General features: G+C 42.2%; 4 protein-coding genes across 12 annotated transcripts in view; 3 read left to right on the forward strand and 1 right to left on the reverse strand.

Moving 5' to 3' along the window:
• cep170aa (centrosomal protein 170Aa) overlaps nucleotides 1-13,247 on the forward strand; it is a 38,805-nt gene extending 25,558 nt beyond the window's left edge. For 5 of the 9 annotated variants that reach the window (XM_035663164.1, XM_035663161.1, XM_035663162.1 and 2 more), the window contains 13 exons: nucleotides 1,211-1,573; nucleotides 1,829-2,118; nucleotides 4,056-4,145; nucleotides 4,931-5,039; nucleotides 5,199-6,746; nucleotides 6,945-6,995; nucleotides 8,086-8,359; nucleotides 8,591-8,822; nucleotides 9,216-9,383; nucleotides 9,481-9,569; nucleotides 9,721-9,814; nucleotides 9,912-9,963; nucleotides 10,375-13,247. In XM_035663164.1, coding sequence (XP_035519057.1) covers nucleotides 1,211-1,573; nucleotides 1,829-2,118; nucleotides 4,056-4,145; nucleotides 4,931-5,039; nucleotides 5,199-6,746; nucleotides 6,945-6,995; nucleotides 8,086-8,359; nucleotides 8,591-8,822; nucleotides 9,216-9,383; nucleotides 9,481-9,569; nucleotides 9,721-9,814; nucleotides 9,912-9,963; nucleotides 10,375-10,700 — 3,686 coding nt within the window. In that variant the 3' untranslated portion in view covers nucleotides 10,701-13,247. The remainder of the gene's footprint in view (nucleotides 1-1,210; nucleotides 1,574-1,828; nucleotides 2,119-4,055; nucleotides 4,146-4,930; nucleotides 5,040-5,198; nucleotides 6,747-6,944; nucleotides 6,996-8,085; nucleotides 8,360-8,590; nucleotides 8,823-9,215; nucleotides 9,384-9,480; nucleotides 9,570-9,720; nucleotides 9,815-9,911; nucleotides 9,964-10,374) is intronic. The other 4 variants (XM_035663167.1, XM_035663166.1, XM_035663168.1 and 1 more) reach the window with 4 other exon arrangements.
• A 718-nt stretch (nucleotides 13,248-13,965) lies between these two features.
• Nucleotides 13,966-16,197, reverse strand: hint1 (histidine triad nucleotide binding protein 1). Its single transcript, XM_035663174.1, has 3 exons — nucleotides 16,040-16,197; nucleotides 14,469-14,573; nucleotides 13,966-14,292 (listed from the first exon to the last, which is right to left on the reverse strand). The coding sequence occupies exons 1-3, from the start codon at nucleotides 16,148-16,150 to the stop codon at nucleotides 14,128-14,130; spliced, it is 381 nt and encodes a 126-aa protein (XP_035519067.1). The 5' UTR covers nucleotides 16,151-16,197; the 3' UTR covers nucleotides 13,966-14,127.
• A 37-nt stretch (nucleotides 16,198-16,234) lies between these two features.
• On the forward strand, nucleotides 16,235-17,550 carry lyrm7 (LYR motif containing 7). The gene is made up of 5 exons (XM_035663175.1): nucleotides 16,235-16,313; nucleotides 16,507-16,579; nucleotides 16,684-16,754; nucleotides 16,829-16,910; nucleotides 17,072-17,550. Exons 1-5 carry the CDS (start codon nucleotides 16,296-16,298, stop codon nucleotides 17,140-17,142), a joined length of 315 nt encoding a protein of 104 aa, XP_035519068.1. The 5' UTR covers nucleotides 16,235-16,295; the 3' UTR covers nucleotides 17,143-17,550.
• A 515-nt stretch (nucleotides 17,551-18,065) lies between these two features.
• dync2li1 (dynein, cytoplasmic 2, light intermediate chain 1) overlaps nucleotides 18,066-22,263 on the forward strand; it is a 9,735-nt gene continuing 5,537 nt past the window's right edge. Inside the window, exons 1-2 of the mRNA XM_035663831.1 lie at nucleotides 18,066-18,158; nucleotides 18,265-18,354. Of these exons, the coding sequence (XP_035519724.1) occupies nucleotides 18,145-18,158; nucleotides 18,265-18,354 (104 nt within the window). The 5' untranslated portion in view covers nucleotides 18,066-18,144. The remainder of the gene's footprint in view (nucleotides 18,159-18,264; nucleotides 18,355-22,263) is intronic.

Below are 22,263 nucleotides of genomic sequence, written 5' to 3' on the forward strand. Positions count from 1 at the left end.
TTCATCACAATCCTTCATTGGCGGGAGTCACTCTGTAAATACAAACATGGAACACAGCTATTCCAGTATCCACACCTTTGCAATGATTTCTGAAAGTGTGTGAAGTAGAAGTGTTTTCGTCCAGTCATCCGCAACAACAGTCATGTGGTGTTTCCTCCCGTTGTCTCCCTCGGACACCCTTGACTGTTGGCTCGTTAACTGACTGGCTGATTGTGTGTTGTGTGAGTGGCTGTCAACTGTAGTGGCAATACATCCTGAGCCTCCTAGAGTTAAGACTTCACACTCTCTCTCTCTCTCTCTCTCTCTCTCTCTTTTCTCCACTTAATCCAGTGTCTCTCCTTGCCCATCCACCCTCTTTTCCTCTCCCCCTAACCTCCTTCCCAGTCCAGCCTCTCCTTTTCTTTCTCAGCCTCCTTTCACCTCCCCTCCTCCTCCATCCCTGAAGCCCTTTCTCCCCCTCCACACACACACTCACATCCAGCCTTCTACTCTGCTTCCCCCTCCATGTACTACTACTCCCCTCCCCCTTGCCGCTCTCCCTCACTGCCAGTAGGCAGGGCCAGTAACCGTGTGGGTGGCATGTCTGGATTAGCGTGGCACACTGTCTGCCTTCGTACAACATTGAGAGGACATGCTGATTCGACCCAGACTAGTCAAAATGTAGAAATAGCAGTGATGTGGTAGGTAAAAGAGGCATTGTGATAGTTGAATGATTAGATTCAGGCCGCAGACGAAAGGTCATAGTTCATTTAGGTCGTAAAGGTTAGCAAACATTTGTTTCTTGTTGCGGTATCCACAATGGATGTGCCTCCAGGAAGATGTGGTTCTGTGCTGTGGTCTATATGGGACTGTTTGTCTTCTCCTTGTTCTTGTTGCTTGATTTCAGTAGACATGTGAACAGCCACACTCATTGTTGTGTATTGTACTGCCCAGTACTGTTGGATTGTATCTTTATGGATGCACAACAGTCTGTTGCTATGTTACTGCTGTGTACACATGTTATCATATGGATTTAAGAATGCTAGCTAATGTAATATCCTACAGGTTATTAGCACATGTAGGTTTCAGTATAAGAATGTCAGTGATTTGAAATAAATAACGTTAAATTGTTTGACTTAAATCCACCCCAGGGAAGAAAACACATCTATTTGATTGTGAATTGCAAATAATGCTTGGTAGTAACTGTGATCTCTTTTTTGTGTCCTCATAGGCAGCAAGCATGAGGATGGCACCCAGAGTGACTCAGAGAATGGAGTGGGCCTGCGTTTCGCCAACCGCCGTCATGCCCTCGAGGAACGCCTAAAAGCAGCGCACAGCCACGTGGGAGGAGGAGCCGGAGGAGCAGGAGGGGGGAGCATAACAGTGAGCGGGTCCAGAGCCACTGGCTCCCGCACTGCTTTCATGATTGAGTTCTACGATGAGGAAAACCCTCGCAAGCGCCGGTCGTATTCATTTTCCCAGACTGCACCCCTGCAGGGTGTAGGAGCTGGTGGGGAGGGACTGTGTCCCCAGCCGCCATCTCACCCCAAGGTGTTCAGCATTTCCACCTCTGCTACTACAGCCTCAGACTCAGGTAATGAAACAGTGATTTAATTTTTATTCTATGATACTCTCTCTATGAACAGTTTTCCTAAAGAAAATGTTCAAAGTTAAAATCAGTGCATTTGAAAGAGGGAACATCTATCGTGTTTTGTTCAAAAGTATTTTACTTTGCCCAAAAAGTGAAACTGAACAAAACGTTATCATTAACGTAACTAGTTTGCAGAAGTTGCAGTGAATCTGCATGTTTTTGTAATAGCTGTATCTTTACTCTATACTTTATCTCTAGGTAAGGTCCCAGCTCCGATACCGGCTACAGTTACTGCAGGTGCCCCAACAGCTGCTCGCGTTCTACTCAAGCAGAGGTCAGAGGACCCGAGTATCGGCCGCAGTTCAGCCAGTACCGGGCTGGCAACAGGTAGCCCTACCAGCCCCAGCGAGGACGCCTCAGTTATTGGAAGAGGAGCGGGAACTGCTGCAGGAGAGGCAGAGGACGACCACAGTGATAAGGGGACATACACTATCGAACTGGAGAACAGAAACCCTGAAGAAGAGGAGGCCAGGCGCATGATAGACAAGGTAGGAGAGTTCAGAGATTTATAAACTGCCTGCACCATGTACGGTCATTTCTGTCTTTTTGTATTTTGTTTTGAATTACTTTTGTAATAAAAAGAGTAAGATGTTTTTTTTTAATTCATGCCATCACTAGTTTTGTGATAAAAAAAGCACTTTGCTGACTCTGCTAAACATCTACTCTGCATAATACTGCAACATATCCAATTTACTTTGAAGCTCATTCGCAAGAGTTGAACAGACACATTATTGTACTACACAACACTGCAGTATTTTACTGTGTCCTTGTAGATGCACTACAGCTGTTTTCTGTTGCTATGTTACCGTTGTAGTGTGTCATGTTATGTATGTAAAACTATTTATTAATTCAATTGCATATTTTGTCTTTTCTTTTGCATTGCTTTATATAGTTTTGATAATGTAACTTTAAACTGCATGGAGCTTAAAAGCCACTATTGTTGGTCACAAACTGAGGGAGAGTTTCTTTTCCAATTCATGTTTTTCTGCTTTACAATTCATGCCTTAGAGAAGGACTTGAAGATAAAAAAAAATATATTGAGGTTATTTGAAGGACTGTTATTGAGATCTCTAATCACCCCAGAAGACATGTGGAAAAAACCCATTTGTCTCTGTCCCTTTTTTGGTTATTTGTGAAAGTAGCAAGCATAATGACAAGAGCATAATTTAAACTTACTCTGCAGTAACTCTAAAGAGAAGGATTTGACCAAGCACAAACAGACCAGAGCAAGGTTAATGGTCTCTTTATTACCTGCTTCGTTTGCACTTTTATGGTTAGCAAGTCCTTTGAGACTTTTTTTTGTGCTGTTGCCACTAAAACAGCGCCATCATCTCTCAGTTCCCTTGGTTGACCACCACTCCATCCTCCCTGTCCCATTGGTAAACCTAATGCTTCTGTAATAGCCTGCGGAGACTTGCTCCATCAAGCACTGCCCTGTTTAATGAAAACGATGCTCCAGGGAGGCTGAAGAACCACCATCAGTTTCTTACTGCTGCCCCTGTCTTGTGGCACAGCAGTCTTTCATGGTCACAGAAAACATGCCTGAAAGGGGCAAAGCAAAACACAGTGAGATGGTTTTATGTTAGTGTCAGGGTGAGATTTACTGGCTAAAAATAGCGGAAAAGCTAACATGTCCTTTGTCCTTCACTGCAAGTAAAGTACGAATTAAAAAGACTTCCTTTAAATAGTGCTAAACCATTCTGGACAGAAGTTCACCGTCTGTTTTAATAGCCACCTACCAGATTTAGAAGTTGCAACTGAAAGCATATGTACTTATTTTTAGGAAGTTAAGTTGTTGCCAGTTAAAGTTATTACATAGACAGAATTTAAACTTTACTAAATGGCATTTTAAATAGGCACATGTCCCTTTAAGTGTTGTATACAGGTGTTATCTTAGGAGGAGCAGTGATATAATTAGTGGGGTGTATTTCTAGTCAGTGTTAGTCTAAGGGCTTACATTCAAAACTGGAAGTGTTGTTATGCTAATTCCTGTAATTAGCTGACACACTAATTGGCACACTGCTCACAGTACGTCCGCTCTCGCTCTCTCTCCCTTTTGTAAATAGTGTGTGTGTGTTTGCGTGTGTCTTAGTGTGTGTGTGTGTGATTTCTGTTTGTTGCCATGGTACTATCAAGTGCAGATTGGTGCTTTAATTCAACAGCGTCTTCTTCTGTCTGTTCAGTTCACCTTTGTCCATCAAGAGAACTGTAGAATAATATAATTAGGCTCTATAGATCATGAGGGTATTCCGTTTTAATTGCAAAGGGTGATACAGTACTTATAGCTTTAGGATAAAGACTAAATGGAAGAAATGACAATTCAGACGTACATGCATAATGCCATAAGATTTGCATGCATTGAACTTGTCCATCTTTTGCCACATTGTCAGCTTTTGTTCCCTCCTGCTTTTTCAAATTTCTGTAGGTGTTTGGTGTGCAGCAGAACCAGGACTCTTCTTTTCTGTCAGACCTGAAAGAAGGAAAAGGGAAGGAAACAGGAGAGACAGGGAAAGAGGTAGAAAACCATACTTTTACAGCTCATTTGTCTTTCTGTCGTTGAGTTCCTGTTTCTTTACTATTACTTTTCTAAACAGAGTTTACGTTCCCTTGTTGTCTCTCTCCTTCTCTGTCTGCCTTACCTCGGCTTATATGTTTTCCTACACATACATACACAAGTGTCCATTACTTCAATATTGATTGACTAGGTTTTGATTAGGTACCAAGTTACCCTACATATTATTCTTAATGTTAAATTATGCCTCTCAGTCCAGTGTAGTATAGGGATTGTGTAAGGGGTAGATGAGGAATCATGCCTGACTTTAGTAATGTGAATCATACAGTCACTCCCATGGCTTGGCCACTCTACTCCCCTAGCCTGCTCATGGGAGTAGGCTAGTCCTCCCAGAGAGTGACCTAGATCATACTAAGACAAGGAGAGCCACGCTCAGCCCTCCAGGCAATTTTATAAGAGGGTGGGGACAGTGTGCATGAGCATCGACAGCATTTCTATCAAGTCTTTTATGCCATTTAGATAGATTGTTTATGTAAAATGAGAAGCAGTTGTTGCTCATTTTGCTGAAAGATGACGGTGGTGTTGGTGTGTCCAATTTAGGCTTACAAGCAGCCTCAAATCAGACAATTTGATTTCCAAGAAGAATACAAATACAGAAATTCCACCACATGAATGCTAATCTCACTCATGATCCGTATATTGTGTGCTACTTTGTGCCACCGCTAATTGACTGAAGTGCTCTTTTTTCTTTCTGTCCTTCCCCCCACCCTCCTCTTGTGTCCCCTCAGGCTGACTCGAGCTGGGTTTCTCAGTGGGCCAGTCTTGCTGCCAATCACACCAGGACAGACCCAGAGGGCTCAGGAGCAGAAACAGCCACCTTCCTGCACAAAGAGAGAGGTACATAGTCACTTGAGAATGAAAAGGCCAAAATTAAATGTTGAAATGGAGTAAATCTTTTAAAATCTCTTTTAAAAATCGCCAAACTTAAAAGCATCTAAGGTATAAAGCAGCACTTGAATCTCAGTTAAGTGAGTTTGTCTTTTTCTCTTTTTGAAGCTGATGCCTTTGAGTCTGGCTCGTCCCTCAGCAGAGGTGAATCCTCCTCCAGTTTGACCGACCGTAAGCGCAGGACCCTCCCCCAGCTCCCAGTGGATGACCCCCGTGCCAAATCCAGCAGCAAAGCTCTGGGACTGAGGTCAGAAATTGGGGAGAAACAGGACACTGAACCCCAGGAAAAAGAGAACAAGGGAGACGGGGAGTCCCCAACTCCCGCTGGGGACGTTGAGATGACCAGTAAACGGAAACAAAGCTCCACATCTTCTCCATCCAAGGCTCCTCTCCGGACCTCTGGCAGCACTGAGCGGAGGAAGAGGTCAGAGGAGAGGAAAGGAGGTGGTGGGGCAGGAGAGGCAGGGGAGAAGTCTGGGAAGCCTCTAGTGCGCCAGGGCAGCTTCACAATTGAGAAGCCCAGCGCTAATGTCCCCGCAGAGCTCATCCCACGCATCAACAGAGGCAGCAATGGACGTGAACGCAGTGACTCTGTGGGCAGCATGGATACTGCTACGCTCTTGAAGGACACGGAAGCTGTCATGGCGTTCCTGGAGGCCAAACTAAGAGATGAAAACAAACTGGACCAGAAAAGCAGTAAAACTGGCATCACATCTCAGGGTTCAGGCTCAGGCTTCCCCTCTCGGACTGACTCCATCTCTCCTGAGTCAGATGTGGACACGGCCAGTACAGCTAGTCATGTGGCTGGAGAGGTAGAGAGGAAAGCATCAGCTAGTAGCGAGCAGAAACGACGCTCCTTCAGCAGCTTGCACCGGGAGAAGAGTAACATCAGCACAGCTTCCAAGGCCAGCGTCACTAACGCAAGCGCCCGTGAACGCTTGGAGAGGAAATCTAAAACAAGAACTGCAGAGGCGACGAGTCGGACGGATGCACGCCGCTCTGTTCAGCCGTCCTCTGCCTCCTCCAGAGCACGCCAGCCTTCTCTGGATCTCACCGATGATGACCAGACTTCTTCCTTCCCCATCTCCGACATCCTCTCCTCAGACCAGGAGACCTACTCCGGACCTTTGGGGCATTCCAAACTCGATAGCAGGTCTGCTAAAACCTCCACCAGTGGATCCTCCAAAACCAGCCGCACTCTTCAGGCAGCCACAACCTCCTCCCTGAACAAGCAGGCCTCACTGCCTCAGCCGCGACCCACAAGAGCCTCTCTTCTCCGCCGCGCCCGGCTTGGGGATACGTCTGACACGGATCTAGCTGACGCAGACAGGGTGTCTGTCGCTTCTGAGGTGTCCACCACCAGCTCCACCTCTAAGCCGCCATCTGGTCGGAAGGGACTGTCACGACTGGACATGCTTGCTCAGCCGCGTCGGAACCGCCTGGGCTCCATCTCAGCCCGCAGTGACTCAGAGTGTACAATGACACGGAGCTCCACCTCTTCACCCCGCCTGTCCGCTGAAACGGCTCTGCGTCTAGGTTTGCGCTCATCAACACCAACAGAGAACCGGCTGACACCCAGGATGAGGGCCAACAGCGTGTCCAAACTGAATGAGACCAAGACTAAGACCACTACATCTGGATACTGCTCGCCCACAGGTGAGCTCATCAGCTGAATCTCTAATTTCTGTTTTATTCTGTATTATATATATTGTATATATTATAGGAACAAGGAGAAGAGGGAAATTGAAGTCTACACCATTGCATACCGTACATCATGTGTCAGTGTGTAAACATTTGTTCATAAACATTTCCACTGTGTTGTGACAAACTTGTGCGTTGGTTGTCATCGTCCAGAGAGCTCTCAGCCCGAACCTGAGGGCGGAGATGCAGAGGACGAGCTGATGGGTACTGTACCAGAACTGTAGCCGCTTGATTAGACAATGTGTGTGTGTGTGTGTGTGTGTTTGTGTGTGTGTCAGACCTGGGTCACAGCAATAGAAGCTGCCACCAAGCTCAATTCTGTCAATTCATTTAAAGTCCTTTGTTAAGGAACGTGCAAACTCAGGACTTTTACATTTTATGGATTTAAATTTTGCTATGAAATCCTAAATTAGTTTGGAGTACCAGATGTAGATTTAAATGCTTAGTTTGCAGTGTTAGTACATCACACAAAGTATAATGACCCAGCTCTAGCATATGTTGCCATGTTAACTCTGTGTCTCCTCCCTGACATCCATCAAGTAATGCTGTGATGAAGACCCAGATGCTCTACCCACACTCTCTGTCAAATCATTTTGCAACTTTAGACCTCAAACCTCAAAACCCATGAGCGAATGGTTTTGGAACAGTGCTCCACCTTGTGGAGATTTCTATTCACACTTCAACTTTGTCCCATTTTACCCCTGAGAGACTGATAGAGCACGGTGTTGTCTCATCATGGTGCAGCTACATTAATGCAGCTGTTGTGTGACATTTTTGAACCAGCTTAACATATGCCTGGCTCTAACGAAGTTTCATGTACCTTGTTGGATGTTTTTGTTGGCGCTTTTAGATCAACTCAGGTAGAGTTTCTGTTTGCTGCTGTTTTTGTTGTTTTCAGAGTGATTTTATTAACGCCAAAACTTAACTAAGAAAAATCTAATGCTTTGCTTCATCAGTGTTTCTTATTTTACAGCCTCCCATTTTTAACTTTAGCTCAGGCAGGATATACAGTACATTGCATAGAATAACATGTTACTGGAACCGTTAATCTTTATTATCTTTGTTAAATCAAGTATATTTCAAGTCCATAGTCCATCTACAGCCTAAGAATACAGATTTAATCCCTCCTCTTGCACAGTATTTGAAGTTTGGATTGGCTGAGGGCTGCCTCGGTAACAAAGTCTCTAATGTGTACAAGCTCATTTATTAACTTCATTAATAACAAATGTTTTAATGGAATAAAGTACAGTAACATTGGCTAAACGATCACACTGCCCTTCCGTTACCTTCACAGTGTCCAGTAGCAGCAGGTGGAGACGTCTTCCGCCAGAGTATGGCTCCACTTCAGAGGAAGAGTTTGGCTCCAACCGGAATTCTCCAAAGCATGGAGGACGCTCCCACATGCGGCCTCATCACCTCGTCCCACACCGCAGCTCGAGACTCAGCACCACCGCGAGCCCAGGCTCTGGCGTGGTGACGGGTCCGGGGGGAGTGGGGGTCAAACACCGCATGAAAGAGCAAGAGGAGTATATCAGGGACTGGACAGCACACAGCGAGGAAATAGCCAGGTATTGATCTGCACTGATCTGTTTGAGACTGGTCTATTAGTTGTTAATGTTTAATGTTTTTTAATAAGATGTTATAATGTAATGCTAGAGCAATAAGAGCTGTCCTTTATAGCTTAACGTTTTTGTTGATGTATATGTGATTACAGGTTATTGTGCATTGTATGCAGGTTGCATGTGTTCATGTCTACTCTGAGTCCTAAAGAACCCCTCCATCTGTCTGATGGTTAACAGGTTATTCCCATGTGTGCGCAGGATCAGCCAGGACCTGGCTAAGGACTTGGCCATCTTGGCTCGTGAGATCCACGATGTGGCTGGTGAGATTGACTCAGTCAGCTCATCCGGCACGGCACCCAGCACCACCGTCAGCACCGCCGCCACCACCCCGGGATCGGCCATCGACACCCGGGAAGAGGTAGGCCCTGCACGTCCCACGCAGCCGGATATACAGGAGAGCATGAGAAAGGTGCCCGTTTTTCTTCCTCTATCATTGCCTTACTGCGTGTGCTTCCATTGCGCCTTTGCCATCCCTCATGAGTTGCTTCAATAAAAATGGCCGCTTTTTAGCTTTCTTCTGCTGTGAGAGGTATTCATTTATTACACCCATCTGCTACCACTTTTATTCCTTCATTTTTCTAATCCTAAATTTGAATTAAGTTGACTTATTTTAGTACTATAGCATTCAAATCTAACTTTTGTTGGCTGGACAATTAAAGCTTTAAAGCTGCTTATCGCTCTCTGAAAGAGTTCCTAATTCCTTCATTTCTCAACAATCTTTAACTAACTCTATTAACACTGGAGAAAAATGTCTTTATTTACCTCTTCTCTCCCTCCTACATCTCTCCCTGTCTTTGCCCAGTTGGTGGACAGGGTGTTTGATGAGAGCCTCAACTTCAGGAAGATCCCTCCTGTGATTTCAACCAATAAGGCACCAGAGATCAACGGTAAACCGGTGGAGCTCCGCCCCCGTGCTCCTGACAGTCTGGAGCCCCGAGCTCTGAGGAGACGCACCTGGAACCGAGAGGAGGTGAGGAGCAACAGAGATCACGGCATCAAAATTATGGAGGCAATCACTATCAGGTCGTCATATGTCAAACTCCATTTCTTTCCCTCTGTGTATTCAGGCGGTGTTGGACAGCCTGCTGCTCAATTCAGTTTCTCAGCTGTCCACCAAGATCAGAAGCTCTGTTGACAAAACAGCAGGAAAAATCCGGTAATTATACTTCATCATATTATCACCTCCCATGAGTATGTAAACGTGTATTTACAGTGTATCTGTCCCCCAGTGAGCCTTTGTGTTGCTTTGAACACACAAAGCCTCTGTGAATAAACACATGTCCCCATTGTATGTTGTTTCTCTTCAGGATACTGTTTAAGGATAAGGACAGGAACTGGGATGAAATTGAGAATAAGCTGCGATCGGAGAGTGACATACCACTCCTGAAAACCTCCAACAAGGTACTGAAACCTATCTGTCCAAACAATGTTTGATGACAAGAAAAGTGTGGTGTTATTAAGAGCTAATAGTTGTTGTTTTTATCCGACCTCTCCTCAGGAGATCTCTTCAATTCTGCTCGAACTGAAGAGAGTTGAGAAGCAGCTTCAAGGTAAAGATCACACTAGTACTAATAACAAATGTGGATTACCTGAGCTAGAAACAGACCTGAACAAACTGCTGTAGACAGTTATGGGTATTATTGATGCTGACTCATTATATTTGTTTAATGGCAATCAATGATAGAGGAGGGCATGTATATCAAAGAGAGAAAGCAGCAAGGCTCAGATTAGGGCTGATTGATTTTTTGAAATGCTCAGCGCTGCATTAATCTTTAATCCCCCATATGTGACATTGATGTATAGGACACTACTGTATGATAAAGTGTTTACACTAGCGTGTGACTGCCCTCCTCTGAAGTGTTTCTCTATAATGTTAACTCTTGATTTTTAAATAAGAAACAATTAAAGTAAAAAAAATACAAATCTAAATCCTAAATCAAGATTATTTATTTCTGTCTCAGTGATCAATGTGATGGTAGACCCGGATGGGACTCTGGACGCCCTCGCCAGTCTCGGCCTAACCAGCCCCACCACCCCTACCAAGCCCCAAACTGCCAAAACAACGTCCCCCTCTGCCACCAGCCCTGGGTCTGCGCCCCCAGCCAAAGAATCACTGCCGGAGATCCTTCCTGGGCCCGGAGGATCAACAGCCAGGGTTCAGGCTTCCTCTGCCAGCACAGAGGAGACCGCACGAGACCCCAGCGCGGGTCTGGGTTTAACAGGAGTCGGAGGATTGCCCTTCAACCGTAGGCGGCCAAGCGGAGAAGAGGCCATCGCACAGAAGTGAACAGAAAGTGTCCCTCAAATCAACATTATGTGAATAAACACGAGTCTGGATTGGAGTGCAGGTGGCTGGTGATCTGTGTTCACAGCAATGAAGCAGGTGTGGAAACATTTAAACAGTTTTTCTCACAGAACAGTTGCCATTCTGCTGACTATACCAGTAGAGGATTATGGGTATAATATAAACATAATTTAGCTTAAGTGTTACCAGAGATGAAGGCCGGGAATGAAGTGCTTCAGCTGACCTTTAGACCCCATCTGATGCATCGTGGATCTGCCCCTGGAACTGAGATTCACCCATGAAGGATTTTTGATAGAGTCATATTATGAGCTGCTCATGCTTACTGGTCAACCTGACTTTCTTCTCTCTCAGTGGACAGATCTCTGTGGTTGTACAGTCTCCACTCTCCTCCAGTATTCTCCTCTTGCCTTCTCCATGTGTCTGGACCCTACCTACACTAAGGACATGCCTTAAAACACATCCTCGATAGTAGCAGCCCGTTCCCTCGAATAATATACAACTTTTAAGACTTTATTACAGTTCTTTCAGACCAACAGAATGCATTGTAAAATAACACTTGCAAAATATGTTCTATTTACACTATGAGGAAATACAGTACACTGCAATGATTTACTAGCTCTTGTTCAGTATAAGAATATTTCAGCAGCCTTAATTAACCACCCTGATAAACCACACAGTCACACAGCTGGCTTCATACCTGCAACAGTTCACAAATCAAGCAGAATTGCAGATGTTTTAGATACTTCACAACTCTAACCGTCCATTGATGCATCTCTCAAACTGACTCTGCTGAAAAGGATTTGTAGTGCCTCCCTCACCATCTCTGTGCTCACCTAGCTCTCCTCCACCCATTATGTTTTACTCTCCCCTTCCCTTCTCTCCCAATAGTCGAAAAAGTGTTGCACAAAGTTTGTCACTTCAGTAGCATGTACAGGGCCGAGCTGAGAGCTTTCTTCCTGCAAGTTGGTGTCTGTGTTGATCTTACTAATACTGAATGGTAGTTTTACACAATAGTAAAAGCCTTTGGGAAACCAATGATCATTTTCAAAATAATCACTTACCAAAGTTAAACAAGTTTATTGACCATGTCATTTTCTAGAAATTCATCTGTTGTGCAAAAGCCTGAGAATCGCTCTCTCAAATACGGCAGTTCATCTCATGTGTCTCTCCTTCCTCTCTGAATGTCAAGACCATTTTTCTGTCAACAAATCAAAGAATGAAAAAGCTTATTTATTATAAGGAAACACTAGTTTAATCATTGCTGCCGTATCTGTTTAGCCCACGTGACATGACGTGAGAGAAGCAGTGCCCTTAGCTTCATCCACTCAAGTGTCCTATGATTTCCAATTGGCTTTTTTCTACTTTTTCCAGCCACGGGTGATGTGACTTATTTTTAAACTTAGCAACGATGAGCAAAGAAAAGAACTGTTTAAACTAAATATTTTATAATATTTAGATACTGGTATTGTAAATATTGTAGACCTTTACTTTTTAATGCTTTGCATTTCTTTGTCTGTCACTAATGAGTTTGAGCTCACGTATGCACAAAACCTGAACATGGAAAAGATTGAATTAATGTCTGAACATGGGCAACTTACAATGAGGCCTTTTGGGGGTCAAAATGTTTCTTTGAGGAACATCAGTGAGTAGAAATGAAGACATCTTTGACAATACTATAAGCTCCCCATTTATTTTATGAATTTCACTTGTAACATGGCGTCATATCAGTGTATATAGTTTTGCATTGTTCCACTAAGGGGGGGAAGTTCCAGTGTACTGAAACTACAATTTCAGAGACAGTATAGTTAACCTCTTTCTCATTGACTTTGCTGCTTTTCTAGTTACTTTATGGGGACTAACCATTTTCTGAATCTCTCTTCAGCTTGTAGTCTGTGTTCTAGAGTAAGATGACAAGGCAGTATATTAGTACTTAGATACTCTTGCAATAGTGAATTTAGGTACCAGAATACATGTTCATTTCCTTCTCTCTATACTGTACTGTACAATGTTTTTCAATGCCTCAAAGTGCCCATTTTGACTATAGGAGGGCATTGATTAATAGAAAAGATGTAGTTGTCTAAAAGATATTTCTCTTATTTTGCACATCAGATTGTGGTGTTTTTTCGTACAGAAGTAGTGAAGAAGCAGTGAAAGGCTGCATCAAATGTCAAATGGTTGGACAAAGAATGATATCACTTTGCCTGATATCAGAAGTGAATGCCTTGCCTCTCTGGAACTATTCTGTCTGTACAAATGAAGCCTCTAATCATGTTTTTTTCTCTCTCTCCCCATGTTGTATTAAAAAAATGAAATTAGGGGACTGTGAATGCTAGGTACATGTTTATTTTTGAAATTCTACATGTGTCATCTGATCAGTGTTCTTTATCTTTTTTTTTTTCTTGTCATTTTTGTAAAGAAAAACCACCATTTTATTTATTTTTTGTTTAATATTTTATGGATGTTTCATGCATTTTATATTTGTTCAACTACCTGCATTGTTTCTTACTGTTAATAAAAGAGAGCCATTCACTTGTTTCTGTTTTTATTTGCCTGGGCATTAACAAAAACTGGACTGACTTTTCATTTCTATGAGATTCTGCTTTAGAAAATTAGAATTTGCCACCATACACATATAGAGTGTCTCCAGTACTGAAACCTCATTTATTTATTCCCAAACTGCCAGGGAGGTTTTAATCCAAGAAAAGACAAAGGGTACCTTTAGTGGGGTAAAAACAAGAAAAATTAGACATGCTCATTTATCATTCCCCAGATCGAATTTGACACTAAGACTTTAGACCCGGTTACTTTATATTCAGATATATATGATGTAAGTAACAATGAGCATGTTCAATCGACAGCGTCAGCTACAGCTGTGCTTACTACAAAAGGTTCAAATCCTAACCAGTGTGAGTGCCTACAGTAGATGACACCTTGGTTATGGTTGACAAAGTGGATCTCATTGATGAAAAACTATTATGTGAGACCAACAGCAGCAAAGTCTCTTACTGCAGACAACGTACTGTACACAGACCCATTAAACCCATCTTCAGCTGCAGTGATTAGTTTTCTCCTAACATCAGTAACAGCAGGCTATGCTGTAATGTAAGTTCTTGTAAAAGGCACCAAGGGAAAGAGAGCAGCGGTGCTTGAAATCCCAACAGTATCACAAATAATAAATAAATAAACATATTTAAGCTGTCTTTGTACTTTCTACAAATGCATTCAGTTAGATAAAGACAAATACGACTGTTGTTGTGAAGTGCATTTTATTATCATTGATGAATTTCCAGGTTTTGATTTGACTCACGTTTCACATGACAAACTGTTTAAGTCAAAATTTAACATCACTGTTTGTCAGACCACAGATGTGAACAATGATAGGAGGATGGTCTGTGCTGGGAGACGGAGGTTAGCCAGGGGGCCACTCCATCCTGCGGCCCCCAAGGACGTGGACGTGGATGTGGTAGACGGACTGGCCTCCTTCAGGTCCATCATTGATGACAATCCTGTAGCCTTTAGACAGGCCCGCGTCCTGAGCACACTTCTTTGCAACGATCATCAGGTGGCCCAACAACTAAGAGACAGAGAGAGATTGAATGAATGACAGTGAGGCGAAAATACGTCTATGTAGTCGGTTGTAAAGGGTTCCATCTAGTGGTCACTGACAGAACTTCGTCGGATAAATCACTGAAAGTGGACATTTTACAGTCAATTGAAAGCTAGAAAAGAAGGTAATGAAATCATACTTACTGCAGCATCACTTTCCTCCGCTTGTGACAGCTGAACAATTGGCTTTTTTGGGACGACAAGGATGTGAGTGGGAGCTTGAGGAGAAATATCAGGGAACGCCACACACTGAAATACAAAAGAACAAATAAGTAAGAAGAATTTAGCCTGTGCGTGCAGACAGCTGTTACATGGTGACCAGAACATTTAAAAACATCTACAACATATAATGCAATAAATGCTGCCTCCATTTGTATTGTGACTTCTGCATTAATTGTTTGTGTACTAGTTCAATATGTTTTTTTGTTCCTGCATTATGTTTAAAGATGTTGCTAATATGTTGTCCACCTCGTTTACTGTACATACAGTATATGGAGAGAATCTGCACCAAGACTGTTACAGCACGATGAGTAAAACTCACTGTAGTGAGCAAAACACATGGACGCACTGCAAAGAAACGATAAATTGGATCATGGTGAATTCTTGGTAAAAAATATCTGCAAAAACATGATGTGTCTCAACACTATTGGCCATTACTGCAATCTTACAGTTACAGAAAGTAAAGATGGGAAAGATTCTCATGTGAACACATTATGAATGTGACTGAAGGTTGTATGCTTACGCGGTTGTGTGAGAGTTAAACATACAGAACAGTAATTACAGAACACTACATTTATTAAATATAATTATGCTGGCAGTGGTTCAGTCTGTAAAGTGACTGTCAGGTAGATGAGACAGAAAACCGCATAAAGCCTGAATGTTATTCACCTTCATCGAGTAGGAGAAGAATCAGGATGTATAAAATGGAACCGCAGTAACTACGACACATCATGACTGTGCAATATACACTGGGGACATTTCTCTCTTGCACAAATAATGTAGTGTTTTATCAATGGCAGCCATTAATCATACAAACCTACAGTTATTGTGTTAGCCTGTTTGACAGACAGTGGTGTTTCTCGCTGTGAATCCTTCTGTCTGGACATATTTAAAGGTTTTATTTGAATTAAGTGCTATAGTTCACGAATGCTGATTTCATTATCCAACTTAGAGCAGTAATAACACATGAACGCACACACAGTCTGTAGTGGCTACATATTAAAAAAGGACTGCAACTGTAGCAGGCAGACTTGGCCAAGTGAACAGAGTCACACCTGGGTGGAGAGCCAAGTGGCTGCAGATGCCAAGTGGCAGCCACAGTAGCATGAGGCCATGAGCAATGACTTCTAACCACTGACAGTATATATAATAACATGAAGAACTACAGCTGAACCGCGGTGAGGAAACAGTCAAATCCTGTTAAAAAAAACCTTTTTAATGCTTGTTCAGGTTTAAATGTATGTAACCTGAGAGCAAGCCGCATTGCACCACCTCACCTCACCACACCTCACACAGTACTGGTTTGGTTTTATTATGTGATAACAGACCTACACATTAAAAAAAACAAGTCTTAATATTCATAAAACTAAAGTAGCAGTTTCTGCAAAGCTAGCCTGTAGCTAACCTTAGCTAACCTGCAATGATCTGCAACGCCGAGGAGCTGTGAGACTTACAGCACTCAGACGAGTTCATAAGCGAACATGTTCAATGCATACCTGGTCGTCTTCGTAGATTAGGTTGGCAGGAATCTCTTTGCGTACGATTTTCCCAAATATCGTGTCACCGCCCGGCTGGGCAGCCTGCGCCTTCGCCGTTTCATCCGCCATGTTGGCGCAGAGACCGTCAGACTGCGTCAGGTTGCGTCAAACCACAGCGGACGCTCATTGGCTGCCCAAACGCGTCACTCTAAGGTCTTCACTGATTGGTTGTTGGTACTTCCTCCAATGCCGGATGTGAGCTGAAGAAGTCAAGATGGGCACTCGTTTGAAGGTGAGGATGAAACTTAATATGTCTAAAACAATGTTTCCTTTTCGCTCCTCTAGTCGGGTTTGTTATAGAAATACGTGTTTTGTATGTTCTAAGAAGTAGGTCGCTAAAATGACATTGTTATTAACCACAACTGCTACAGTTCAAGTGTTAAGGTGCTGGAGTTGCTAAAAGCTGACTGTCTGTGTGAATGCAGGTGCTACATGTGTTTAAAACGCTGCACAGAACGAGGATGTCTGTATTCAAAGATGATAACATAGGACTGACAGGTGAGTTTAAGTAGTTGGTTTGATTTCTTCGTCTGTGGCTATGTCACCAACCCTTACAGTATACCTGAATGCATCCTCTGATTACTGTTTCTTCCCTCACAAAGCTGCAAGGTTAAAGATCAACGAGGAGTTCAAGAAAAACAAAAACGAAACGTCAGAAGAAAACATTAAGAAGGTACAGTGACAGTGCAGCAGAAAGGCTCATCGTCCCGTAGTCCATCCACGCTCATTACCCTTCTGTTTTTACAGATGATCAAAATGGGCTCAGATGTGGAAGCTGTCCTTCGAGAGGCTGTGATACAGCTGGAACATGTGGGAGAAAAGAAGCTGTGTATGTTATTATTTCTCTCCTCTTCTGTCTCTTTCTATAAATGTGGTACCGTGCTAGAAAGTAGAATATAAACCAGGAATGCTGACTTGTCTTCCCCATGACATTTTAATGATATTTCCTAATGGTATGTACTTGCTACCTTTCTTTTCTGTCTCTCACAGTGCTTCGACCCAGAGAGAGTCTTCTACTAGAAAATGTACCCTATTGTGACCAGCCCAGGAAAAAGACATGACAGACCATTTCATTACGTCCTTTTCATCAAGAAAGAGACTCCCTATCATCCATTACCAACCATTTGCATTTTAAAGGATTTACCCCAAACAACATTTCAAGTTGTTGAGGATCTCCTGAACAGAGACTATTTTAAAGATCATCGCTACACAGAGAAATGCCTGTATTTGATTCTCTGAAGATTTCAGCTGTTTGTGTATTGCTTTAATAAATCTGTAAACTGGATGTCATAATTCCTTGTACAGTATTTAATCACATGTAATTGAAATGTGTTTTCATTTCACGACTTGGACGTTTTCTGCCTATTTTTCAGTAGCGTATGGTTCAACTGAACTACGGGGAAATGTTATTGTGCTGCTACTGAAAAAAACTTGTTTTATTGTGTTGTGATTAAAGAGGAGTATTCCTAGACTGTGTCAGGTTTCATTTATTGCTCAAACCTCTAAACTGTTAGATGGATGTAACATGATGTTGGTCGAAGCACAGGGCAAAGACCATAATAACTCCCCAAGTCCTCAGAGAATAAATGGGTGCAATAGCTATCGAGTCTCCCAGAACAGATTTTCACATGTGATTGGACTGATTAATTATTTATTTAGTGTGAAATATATCAGTGATAAAGTTGGGACATTATACAGAAGGAGAAAAGGGGGAGATTTAACTATAAGAAAAAACAAACAAACCTGTATTTTAAGATGTTTGGCATATAAGGGGGTAAAAAGAGCTGTAACAAATTGAACGTTGAGTATTATAATAGTAAATTACGTTAATAAAAGTTAAGAATGATAGTAGTCTAACTTCCAGTGCAGCAAACACTCTTTGTTTTGATGTAGGCAGTACAAAGTTTGTTCAAACGGAGGAACTACGTTTCCCACAATGCCCGTTAACAAAGTTAAGAATGAAGACGTCATCAAACGCGCCGTTACTCTGGCAACGTTTGGGTTCCTTTCGGCTCCAGCCGTTCAGCTAGCTGGTCAACTCTGTTTGTACAATATCAAATGTAATGCCCAAAATAAGGTGAGGAGCAGGTCAAATGGTAATTTTCCATAACGCGTAAACATTATCACAAAAATAATAACATGTTTTTTGACCTACGTGGCGCCTTTTGTTTGGTATTTGTCAGCTCAGACACGCTATGGGAGCTGGCTGCGGCGGAGGTCCACAGTGGGGAGACTGCAGGGGGGGAGGAGGAGGAGGAGGACGGGAAACAAGAGTAGAGAGGGAAACAGGAACAGAAAGTGAAGACTTGTCAAGATGTCTTGGTGAGGGGGGGACCAGAACAGAGCAGAAGCCAGATGCCAAAAGAGAAACAACAGAAGTTTGAGCAGCTGACTGGATTAGACAGGAGGGGAGAGCTGACCTGCCGCTTCACAAGTGCCTGCGGGGTAAGATGCCGTTTTCAAAGAGATCTTGAGTGCCAGCATCTCGAAATTCTTTGAAATTGTTCTGAGTGGTTTATATAACTGTTGGTGCTTTTTGTTTCGTGGCTGTAGGGAAACAGAGACACAATTGCTGCTTCTGTGGTTAGATTTGACAGGATGTTTGACAAGTTACAACGATAAGCGGATAAGTTTCTTCCTGCCTTTGAGTGCTGTGGAGTGTCACTATAACATGCCCCTCTAATTCATTTCTTATTTTCAAAATAAACCTCTAAAGACATTCCTGAAAGAATGTCCTCCACTTTGTCAGGATTGAGTTGTCACAAGCCTGAACTGTCTTGGGCTTGTGCACTTGCTCTGGCTCACTGTGGAGGACTCCTCCAGACTATCAGCAGGCCTGTAGCTACCCAAGCGAAACAGCTGCACTTAGTGATCCAAGATAGCTCATGATTCCTGTGAAAAAGGAGGGAGTATGGCTTTAATCGTTTGTTGGTGGCTGACTCAAGTGTCCAAGAACTGTGTATTAATACTGACTAATGAGGAATCTGCTCTGACCATGTGCTCGGGGCGAGTCATTAAAGATTCCTGCCTTGCCTTCTGTCACAACTTTGTCTTTTAGGTCGAACATGTTCCTTAAAGAAAGCAGCAGGGGCTAACTGAGTGCAATCATAACATTTTTCTCAGCCCCTTCCTGGCTTTGTGTGCCCCAGAAATGGCCTTTTCCTGTACATAAATGTCTCCAGGAGAGCACAGTGTCATGAGAAAGTGAAGTACCCGGTCAGTGTCTTAGAAGGGCATCTCAGTGAAATGATAAACCAGGGAAATATTCCCCTCTTTTTTTAGTATATAACTATATTCTCCTTTTAAATGACCTCTTCTGTTCTGTACCTCTGCTTAACCACAAACTTACCTCAGCTCAGACATGCGTCATCAACATTTACAGTGTGAACTCTCACAGTACTGCAAAAGAGATTCTTGGCACAATAACACTGGCAATCAAAGTGTTTACTTGAAGAAACGTTTGAACAACCAAGTGTGAAACCACCTGAACTGGAAAATATTCTATTTTAATACTAAAATGACTATTTTGACCTGAACAGTTTTGATCAAGGAATCCTTTTTTTCCATTTCCTGACACTGACAATACCCTTGTTTAGACATAACTTACAGTGATCTCATTCTTCCTGGCCAGAGACTATAACAAGCATAACACTTAGTGACTTATACATTCCATTTAATGACTTTACCACTGATACACTGTAAGTCATCCCTTTTATATTGCTAGATCACACCTCTGTTTTGCTCCTGGCCCTTGTCCCTCTCCTGCAGCCTTATTGTTGAGTGACTCTGGCTTGTCGTGTTGACAGTGTTTTCATAATGTGAGGGAGATCAGAGTGTACACGAAGGTGCTGCTGCTCAGCCAAGCTCATCACAACAACATGTACCAACAGCAAAGAAAATAATCAGGAGTAATGTTGAATAGACACCGCGGCTCACACCAACATGCACCGTCTCAGTATAGTTTATGATTGAGTTTCCATTCAAATGTAGCGCACATTTTGGAAAAGAAAGTGTGAATTAATGCATGTTTCCATCTACTACTGTGAATATAAGGACTCAGACGCACCAGGATAAACATTTGGTGGTTTCCATTAGGGTGCGATTAAAACAGTGCAAGAGGAAGCAAGACAACGTCGGTCTACACTGCTGTTGTTTTCGTCTTTTGCCATTTTTTAGCTTGAATGATGTTAAAATCATCTACGTCATTATTTATTTGCTATGTCTGTTTCCATTACTGTTAGTCACATTCTGATTTTAATGAACTTTTTTTTCTGAAAACCAAAACATTTTAAATGCATATTAAATCAGTTGGATGAAAACATTTTTTATGTACAGTGGTTTCCAACGTTTATGCCCGATGACCCCTTTAAATGAAGAGATGTCTGATGGTTGTGAGCAGTTCAGCTGAAGAGTAGCTGTGAAATCAAATTCACAATTAGAGGAAAAGTGACAAAATACAGTCAAAGAAGTTGAGGTGTACATACTAAAACAGAAATGCAATGTGCTGTCGACTGTTCTCCGTCAGTTCAATGCGCAAAGGAAGTGGAGGAGTTTCTCACAGCTGCAAAATATTAAACAAATTGTTGATGGTGGTGAAACAGCTCCAGGAACACCTCAGAAAACAAAATGTAACTGGTGTATTTTTGGGAAAACAAGATTAACTGGCAGTGGCATTCTGAAGTCGCAGTTGGCTTTTCCTTGCACAGCACACGTATTGCATCATTTCCTGCTAGTTAAAAAACAATGTACAAACTCCAAACCGAGGTTAATATAGTTAACTAAAACTAAACAAAAAATTTAACTAGGCGTGAAAAAGCATTTTTTGTTAACTGATATAAAAATCGAACTGAAACAATATTCTGTACCCCGAAAAACAAACTAAAATTACATAAAATATACAGGAAATGTCTCCAGTTTAAGTCTTTGTCAATTTGGTCAAATTTGTCAACACAACAAGCATGTTTATTTTATTTTATTTATATTATTTTATTCATTGAGACTGGGATGTCTACACAAGTAAATAGATTTGTATTGTATTGTAACCCCGCCACCACCACCAAAAAAAAAAAGAAAACTGACACTGAAATGAATAAAAATGAAACCAAAACTAAACATTTTTGAACAATAAAAACTAAACTGATTGAGCAAACCCACTCTGAAAACGGACTGAAACTAAACTGAACTGAAAACACAAATTAAAAACAAAACAGAAGTAAAAGAAAAACTAACTCTGCTGCAAATAGTAGTATATAGTGTAATATTTTTTTTTTCTATTTTATTAATTTCTTAATCACCTCGTGACCTTTTAGGTTTGCGGTGACTGCTTGAGAGGGTCCCAGCACACTGTCTGTTAACCACAAGTATATGATGTAAAGATCAAAAGATTAAATGGTTAGCTTGCACCTAAGATAAAAAAAACAATGCACAGCTGCATATGTGCCCTTGTTTTTTAAACTTTATTATAAAAATAAGTAAACAAAAAAACAACAAAGGGCAACAACTACAGCTTCACATGTGGTTATTTTAGACCAGATCTGCTTTTAGAGATTTGACTGCTCTTATATATTCAGCTGACGCTTGCTACTACTTAGCTTTAAGCACTCAGCTTCCTGTTGAGCAAATGAACAGGAGGGAAGTTAGCAGACTGCTGGTAAACCAATTTCACACATGAGACACAACGCACGGCAACAGCCGCGCCAAAATTTATTTGCTCTCCACTTGCAGGTGCATCTTCCTCTCACTCGCTATACCTAAGAAGCAGCCAAATGTGAGATGGAAATCTTTTCTCTTCCTGCATCTAGAATACAAAGAAGCTCTGTAGCCGTGAGCTATAGAGAATTTAAGAGACAATGCTTGAGTCAAACAGTTGTTAAACACCATTTAGATAAAGATGTTGCCTCAAGGTGTCAGACTTAATCAAACAATATTCTAAAAGAAAAAGGGAACAATATGACTGTTATTTCTCAGACTGACTTTTCTTTTGCAGACCCGCCTCACCAGTTAAAGCACTTCACCTTGTGTTTTCCTCTCCAGGAGAGCTGTTAGGAGGAGATTTCATCTGAGGAAAATGTTACAATCAGAAATGTCTGAAAACTTAAGCCAGGTCCCATCTATCTCCTCCAATGGGAACCATTAGCCGGGTATATTCAGAATCTCCTGCAGGTCTCTCTCTAGCACCCCCC

This window comes from Morone saxatilis, unplaced genomic scaffold (genome assembly GCF_004916995.1).
Source record: "Morone saxatilis isolate NCDOM2014 unplaced genomic scaffold, NCSU_SB_2.0 Contig19, whole genome shotgun sequence".
Taxonomy (NCBI): Eukaryota; Metazoa; Chordata; class Actinopteri; family Moronidae; genus Morone; species Morone saxatilis.